This window comes from Colias philodice, chromosome 19 (assembly GCF_061535455.1).
Source record: "Colias philodice isolate Cphi_HAF_F1 chromosome 19, ilColPhil1 Martin Lab GWU primary, whole genome shotgun sequence".
Lineage (NCBI taxonomy): Eukaryota > Metazoa > Arthropoda > Insecta > Lepidoptera > Pieridae > Colias > Colias philodice.
In genome coordinates this window covers 5160205-5169120 of record NC_143104.1, presented here as the reverse complement: position 1 = coordinate 5169120, position 8916 = coordinate 5160205, and the positions used below count along the sequence as shown (strand labels likewise).

At 30.5% G+C, this 8916-nt stretch overlaps 2 protein-coding genes across 4 annotated transcripts in view; both read right to left on the bottom strand.

The window, feature by feature from the left end:
• Positions 1-1841: 1841 nt before the first annotated feature.
• On the bottom strand, positions 1842-2632 carry LOC149479935 (uncharacterized). Its single transcript, XM_089707533.1, has one exon. It carries the CDS (start codon positions 2610-2612, stop codon positions 1851-1853), a length of 762 nt encoding a protein of 253 aa, XP_089563659.1. The 5' UTR covers positions 2613-2632; the 3' UTR covers positions 1842-1850.
• A 2674-nt stretch (positions 2633-5306) lies between these two features.
• Positions 5307-8916, bottom strand: part of LOC149479934 (zwei Ig domain protein zig-8-like) — a 38848-nt gene continuing 35238 nt past the window's right edge. For all 3 annotated transcript variants that reach the window (XM_089707531.1, XM_089707530.1, XM_089707532.1), the window contains exons 6-7: positions 8675-8832; positions 5307-7082 (exon numbers count right to left, since the gene is read on the bottom strand). In XM_089707531.1, the coding sequence (XP_089563657.1) occupies positions 6814-7082; positions 8675-8832 (427 nt within the window). In that variant the 3' untranslated portion in view covers positions 5307-6813. The remainder of the gene's footprint in view (positions 7083-8674; positions 8833-8916) is intronic.

Sequence of the window (8916 nt, the reverse complement as noted above, 5' to 3'; positions counted from 1 at the left end):
AAACTAGAATATATGAAAATAAGGATTAAGATTACAGAATAATATTTTAAGGAATATGTATGTCGTTAGCAATAGATGGAGCATGTTTCACGATTAGCGAAATCATGTATAAATTGAAGAGAGTTATTAACAGAGTACTTATTCAACAGAACACTAAATATGTTGTAAATAATTTTAATTTACATCGTGAATGAAATCTTAGGTAGGTAACTTAGTTTTTAGCTCTGAAGTTTTGTTCTCCCATTTATCTTTCAGAAGGTACCAGGCATATTTCGCATCATCTTTTGTATCTAATGAAATTACATTACATCAACCAAATAAATTGTAGACGAAATAAAAGATGATCACAATGCGATGATAAATTTTGAATTGCTAAGCTTATTGTTAGAATAACTTTTCGTATAGATAATAATATTTTTAACAGTCATTTTCACATTTCAATTATCATGACAAAGGAGACTATATCCTCTATTGTTTGAGTAGGTCCCTTTTGCGAAGGTATAAATTGGGAGGCTCCTGTTCAAACTCACATTTGATATTTCAAATATATTTTTTAGAAACTTATGCATGAAGTCTGCTAGCAGGTAGGTAATAAGTGAATTTTATTTCATAAAATATGGAATTTCATTTATTTGAATGACAAACCGCAATATCATCTCAAACATTATTTAACAAAAGAATGGATTTAATTTTATTAAAACGACTCGTATTTATTCAATAGCAGAGGTCACGCGGACGCGTAAGTGTTTACACAAAGTTGTTTGTGAATTCAACCAAAAAGATTTTTCCAATTTAGTGAAAAAGGCTCTGATGTTGGAGAGGTCACAAAGCGAATAGTAAAAATATATTCCCAAAACGTGACCGTAACTTTCGTCACCCAAGGGACCTTGCCCGTACATGACAAATATAAACGAAAATACCATTCCGAACTAGAAAAATGTACAAACCACGAATTTTTGCCAAAAGAACTGAAAAATATCACATTTATACAGCGATTCTCTTTTACTGCACAGTTTGAAATTCATCGCTTGTAACCTGCTCGTGTTTGGTGTAATAGGATTATTAGACTCCCCACACAATATGTAATTTACTGCAATATTGACTTAAGCCTTTAAGATTTCACGCTAAATATGGTTTAAAATATTTGAAGCGAAATTAATTGCTGTCATATTCAATTACGCATGACGAAAAATAGGTTTGAAATTTAGCACCAAAATAACTTTTAGGAGTTCGTTGTATTAATTAGTTATATTTCCATTCAAGGCTAAATCTTACTAACATGGATAACATTTAATTTGGTTTGAAATATTGTGAATAAAATATATATTTAAAGGTACTTTAGCTTTTTACGATGAACGTTCATTCAAGTAATGTAAAAAGATATGTCAACTCCATAGTCAACTCATTAATATTTGTTTTGTTATTTTATCAAATAAAATGTTTGTTATTAATAAAAAAAAAATCAATCATTTTCTAATTACAGTTCGACAGATGGAAATCAACAGAAGCCGTTTATTTCGCTATAAACAAAAGGTCACTGGGCGCGAGGCGAGAGCGGGTTATCGGTCATCTGTCAGGAGCACGTCGCTCAATATAGCACTTGCTGACAATACGCCTCTGCCCTCACCACGTTCTATATGGGACACATTATGTCACTGCTTTCTATGAGTTTTGAAATTTAATCCATTCGTTCATTGGAAACTGCAGTTACATCGATTGGCAGCATCATCATCGTGGATTCTCTCAGTGTGTTAATACAGGCTAAGTTAATAAAACTCCAAGAAACTGAATTAAATAGCTAAACCATTTCTGGGCAATATATACAATAGAAATAAACATGCATTGAATGCTTACTTAACTTTGCCGAACCTCTTGGGCCTTACATTTGAAACCGGCTTCGATTGATTGGCTTGTGGCAAATTTGTGGCTGTTGAAGCTGAACCCCCGGCAGCTGAAGGAATGGTTTCAAGATCAGCCATTGTTGTGATCTTATGTCTTGAGCCATCTGGAGCTTGAACAATGATGTAACCATTTTTGGACCAACAATTGGCTACACCGAAGTGGGTTCTTGCAGAGATGAAAACATCATGTCTTTCTTTAATAAGAAATTCTGACAGTGTGTATCCAGTGCCCTTCAGAGAGGTCTTTGAAAACCAAATGGTGTCTCTTAAAGCAACATCTGTAAATTTAATAATAATGGGCCTGGGCTTATCAGACTTCATTGAACCTAAACGATGGCACCGGGAAATAGCTTCCTGATTAAACTGAGATACTTTTAAGTTATCCACCACTACTTTGGCAACTAAATTCGCAGGATTTTCTTTTGAGGTTTCTGGTATTCCATGTAATAACAACATTTTCCTCCGACTTCTTATCTCCCATTTGATATACTCATTTGAGAGGAACTCAATTTGCAATTGCAAAGTATGCAGAGAAGATACAACAAAGGAGCGAAAGGTGTTAAACTCCGCTGCTAATTTTGAAGTGGGGCTGGTAGAAGCAGGTTGGGAATTGTTGGTGTTATTAACATTGTGCAGGTCACGCTGGAATTCAGCCATTTTAGCATTGAACATCGCTGCCATGTCTGTCATAGATTGTTTGACAGATTCCATTGTGTGGTTCCAAAAGTGAAGTAATAGTTGTGTGTATATAATTGTTGGATATTAATATATGGAGATTTAACTGGTAGGTGAAGGTGCAAAATTAACACATACAGGTAAATTAAAACTATGTGTTTGTATGTAAAATTGAATTTTAAACATAACAGCTTACTAAAAAACGTGTGTCTCTTTTTGCTCCTACCCTCGAAAAATTGGTCTTTGTATAAAATTATGTATTTTCTTTTCACCTTAAAAATGATTTTAATTTAACTTGAATAAAATAAAAAAAAGATAATAGACAATTCAATTAAAAAATCTATTTCAAAACCAAAACTAACTACAAAGTCATCGATTCGAATTAAACAATCTATTGTATTATTCATTAATCTGCAAATAGCATTCGAACAATTTATATGAACTTCTATAGTCTCCCACAAAATATGTATATCGTTCAAAACATTTTCCTTTTATTTACTGTTCCAATTCGGATGTTTTGTTGTTTATTCTTTAGAGAGAATATTAGCACTCAGCTTGCTCAATTTATTCAGAGAGAAAAAATACATTTTATTTTTGTCACAAGTAAAACGTTTTTTTGATAGTTTTATCCATCGATATAAAGTTTCAAAGTAAAAAAAAAAAAATAATTGAAAGGTTAACTTAAACTTAAAACTGAATTCCTTTGTAGTAAAATTACACACAAACATAAAAATTGAGCTTTTATTTTTGGAAAATTTCTATCTCGTACAACATTGTTTTTGCATGTTTGATGATCAACATAGATTTTTTGAACCTTTTTTGTTTTCTAAATTGAGGCTTTCTATGTATTTGCTACATAATAAAACGGCAAGGTGCAAAGTGTAGCTACATTTAAATTTAAATTGATAATTTTTATAACATTTTTTGGTAATCTTAATGATTTGCTGTTGCAATTTTCGCATTACCTATAAGAGATTTTGTTATATTCCTTTGTAGTTTCTATAAAAATTGTTATTGTAACTTCTTTCAAAAAATATCACTAAGATTACTTGAAATGTAAAACACTTAAAGATGTTTCTAGAAAACTTCGTACAAACAGGGTTGTCTTTGAAATAACGAGTATTTACATTGTAAATGTCTATCCAACAAAATGTTGCTTACGAAATAGAGAGTGGAAACAACTGTTTTCGGATCTTAAAAGTAAGAACAAAAAATAATGATGTAACGCGGAGAAAAGAGTTTCTCTAGCGTTATAAGTTAGGTATAAGTATAAAATGTATCTTTATCTCTTAATATACTTTTCTTTTAATTTATTTTGGCTGTTGTAATTTGTAGCGGAAAATAATTTTACTTAGGGAATATTTTACTTAGGTAAACATCGTTCATAGGTTTTATAAAATAAAATATTTCAAATATTTTTGACTAAGTGATATCGCCATAGGCATACCTTCTCAAATTCGTCGCCAGCGGATAAAAGGGATTTGGGAAAGGGCGCAGCTATTGAACCTTCGAAACAGGAAAACCCACTGCAAAAGCATTTACTAAGGGCCGTAAACATATAATACGATGAATCGAACGTCCACATTATCAAAAATGTTGTACATTACCCAAACAGACTCCAGGACATTAATACAAAAGCATAATTAGTATATAACGTATATTCCCTTCGTTATATAAGGTATATAATTTTATAACATCTCTTTAGATTCAGAAAATTAAGAGAAACCTGTGCTGTTGTTTGACGCATTGTCTAATGAAACTTTTACATTTGCGCACTCATTGGCTTTTCTTCTATAGAACACGCCCTATTAAATCGTACGCTATATTGTTTAAATTATATGAAGATAGAACTACAAATATGAGATTTAACTATAAACTATTTTACGTTAAATATGACATAGGATTTTTTTTATATAAATGTTTTCCTTTAACATATAGACATGAGGAACGGGCAGAAAATACCAACTTTCCCTTCCGTTCATTTATACGCTCCGTTTCGACCCTTTATTTCCTTCCCTCAATTCTGTCTTCATTTTTCTTCTAATTCGGAGCTACATTACATAATATGATTTCTTTTGTATCCTAACTTTTGTGATTAATTCTCACGCTTGAAGTGACTAATAGGGTTTTATTTAAATAAAATATTCACTGTTAGGATAAATTTCAAAACTAATAACAAAGCTTTCTTTCTTGTCTGTTTTATCAAAAATTGTAGAGGATTTTTTTAATATGGATTTTTTGCACAAATATAAATTTAAGGTGTGTTTTCTGATTTATGAATTCGCATACATTCATGTAGCTATATTAAAAATGTAGGTACATACCTGAAGTTTAATCCGTTTTAGAGGAAGCTCATCCACGTTTGATCTAATTAATTATTTCAAACCATAACTCATAAAACCACTTTACCACTTTTAGCTCAATGGAATTAAGCGGTCAGTTTTAATCCTATTGACTTTGAATATTAATAGTAAAATCTATAGATACAAAATTTTTCCTAATTTATATTGTTAATATAAAATATGAAGTATTTGATTATTTAATTATTTTTAAAATAATACCTATTATATTATTAATCTATATACCTTATACTTCGGACGTATTTTTAATACAATTAAATCTTTTTATTTTCCATACCAGATGCATATCATTAGCATACTATACTTATTACTTACCCAAAGGAATGTCATATTATACTTATTCAAAACGTTTCATAAATAAAACACAAAGTTATTTATTAATTGTATATCTATAATTATTTTCTTACAAATTTTAAATAACATAATTAGATCAATGCTACAATTGATAGTTTATTACACAACCCTTTTATTAACTACTTGAATGAATGGCTGCTTGCCATGATAATACAACTTTATGCTGACCATCTCATAGTTTATATTATTTACAATATTTATGTACATGCTTTAGACCTATATTCACAACATATTGTAACTTAAATGTATATCTAATAACCCTATTATTATAATAAGATAACTTATTCAAAATATAAACATTAGTTTCGAATAACCTTACTCATAATAACTATTTCAATTTTTACAGAATTTCAGAAAGCCAACGTTTTAATAGACATACATTATTTTATTCAAGAATAAATTAGCAAAACGCAATTTAATTGCCCAACTATACTATTAAAGCATTAAAAATAATTAAACATTTTTATTCCAGAAGAATCATGTAGAAGAAAAACTGAATAAAAATAGTTATTTTGTAGATAACAATATTCTATGACTCTATATTCAATTCCTGGGAGATATTTTTTTGATAGCTGGTATTGTCTTTATTATATCGTATTATAGAATATACTCAAAAATACAAAAATAATGAAAACTAATTCTTCGGGGAAAATTTTATATTGAACAACGATCTACTCAATGTCTATGAACATATTTATAATAAACAGATACTAATTGTTATTAAGCTGAACATAATATGATCACAACAATAATTTTAATAAAAATATACACAGACATATATTATGATAAAAGTGAAATAAAAGAGTAAAATAATGCCGGACTGCTACAGCTATTAGGACAATTTTTATTATTACCTAAAGGTAATAATAAAACGTCAGGCATTTCGAAATCATACATTTAACGTATGACTATACATGTAAAACCGTACACGTGTAATCGTGTATAAGTAAAATTATTTACTTAGAAACTAATCCAATATAACATATTTTGATGAGCCTGAGTAAAGAAAACACGTGGTAAAGTAGGCGTCAAAGGGCTTAGTTTGTTAAACACATAAAGTGCCTTCTATGTTAAATCTGGGATTATCTTTATGCTATGAAATCGAATCGTTTTTATTTCACTATAGGATTAATACGGGGAAGTTAGCTGGAAAAACAAAAGGAAATCAGGAACGGATAATCGTCTAAAGACTTAAACCAGCCCGAAGTAAGCGTTCCCCTAATCGCTTTAGAGACATTTATGACTGAATCCATTCTTCTCTAAGCTCCTTTTTGTGTTTAATGTTTAAATTATATGTGAATTGAGCTAAACTTTTCGTCATTTTAATTCAGACACATCATATGTATCCATAGAAAATAAATCTACAAGTAAAATTGACATAGATACATTTTTTGACCTAAGTCAGTAAGTAGTCGTTGTATTCAGAATACTATAATATATATTAAACAGAGTCATGGATGTAATAAAATGTTTTAAAATAGTTTCACAATAAATGTTTTATTACCAAATATTTACTGTACAGGTCATCTCATGAGCTTAAAGATGTTATCAAAAGTATTTTCAATAAGTAGAAAAATAGTTTTACTAAAGAGACTGTTTACAATGGTTACTTTGGAAAAGTAGCCAAATAAAAGGATTAAAGTATGGTAATTTAAAACGTGGAGTTGAAAAGTGGATACAGATGTGAGGATCATGAAGAGTACTGGATTTATATGAGATGATAAAGTGCTGGAACTCTGCATAGCGGCTGGCCTCTCTCCGCTGAGAACGTGAACGATGACTGAAGCCGATTCTGTTGAGGAATAATTATCTTCTAAATATTTATTACACTTAATTATCTATAAAAGCTGATGTTTTAGAATACGTAAAGTAACTTAAAGCTAGTTTTCCCTCGAGGGGCCATAGTAATTCATATTATTATTGATGAAGCAATATATTCGTACCGATTTTGATAACAATGAAAGTCTCTATCCCATAGAGGTTACAAGCATGCAATAAAATAATTACTTGCAATACGCTTTGTCCCTGGGATTGTATTGTATGCCTAAACTGGGGAAATGAACTGAATATATGTTTGCAGAGATTTACCGTACTGAATAGCTTGTATTAACGGTCACTGAAATTTTGTTATTTGCTTTTCACATAGGTATAGACATGTTGTATTTGATTATTGCTTTGTATGTAATTGATGTTTTATTATACATTTTTATTTATTTGATATTTAGAACTGAAACATGAAAGTTAAATATCTCATTATGTAAACGACAGCAATTAAAATTGATTATTATTTATCTATCAGTTGTTTACTGCCATGATAAGAAATTAATAAATTCTCAGAAGAAAACTTTGTACATCTTAATTACGTTTACTCGTAGTAAAGTAAACAGCGGTACTGCGCTGTAGTTTGCTATACTTTTAATGCCATAGGCAAAGTTGTGTTTATCAGAACTCAAGAGAAATCAGAATATTGTATCTTTTTCTTCCTGTTAGTTCCCTAAGAAATTGTTTTCTTGTTATTGTATTTTGTATTTGTAGAAAAAAATATTATTATTCAGCAAAAGCTTTACATCAAATTTGCTGCATTCCTGAAATATATCTACTAATTATGGTGTCAAATTTTGGCGTGTACCTATTCGGAAAAAAAGCTTTGAATTTTTATAAAACAACCTTATGGGTCCATCTGGAAGGCGCTATATATGTACATAGCAAATAGCTTTTCCTTATTTGTGCTTGACGTTTTCTTAAAGAAGATTAGTTATTCAAAATACAATTACAGTACTTTGTACCAAAACTATTGTTGATTTCATTCAATATGATGGACTATGACTGTTTTATTTATTCTGTGGTTTCACTCACAATAAATTTTAATTCAGAACATTGCTTTGTTTCATTGTGACGCATTCAAAACCATTTGTTTCGTACAATGTTTTATATAAAGCTATGAATATTACTAAGCAAAAAGGATGAAAAAAATTAAAACGCTGCGTATACAATCCAGTTACTTTTAAATATGAAAGTAACGTGATGCAGTTTGTTTAAGCATTTATGTAAATGTCCAGATGTTATGACACTAACATTAAGGTTAATTTATTTTGAAATGGATATAAATAAATTGAACTGAGACACATGTTACATTTATCTTCTAATCTATAATATAAAATTCTCCTGTCGCGGTGTGTCGCGATGTTTGTAGTTAAACTCCTCCGAAGCTCTACCTTACTCTTATCATTTAGGGGTATGGAAAATAGATGTTGGTCGATTCTTAGATCTACACAAACTTTCATGAGAATCGGTCAAGCCGTTTCGGAGGGGTATGGTAACTAACATTTTTCATTTTCAACAACGACACGAGAATTGTATATACATACATAGAGAATATGTTACCTGAGCTACTAGGCGCACATGTGTAGTTCCCAGAGTCGTGGGGCGCTGCGCGTGCGATAAGCAGGCGACTGGTGCGCGTGCGCTGCTCCGTCTCCACGCTGATCCCGCCGCGCTGCGCATAGTTGACCACTTGCTCTCCTCGGTACCAGTAGATAAAACTGTGTACAGAAAATTATATGTAATTTTGGTTGAAGACAGGTAAATAATTCGTTCAATGAATTAAAGAATTAAGCAGAACGAAG

Coding starts and splice junctions, on each gene's coding strand:
- LOC149479935 (XM_089707533.1), bottom strand. CDS start 2,612: ATGGAATCTGTCAAACAATCTATGACAGACATGGCAGCGATGTTCAAT.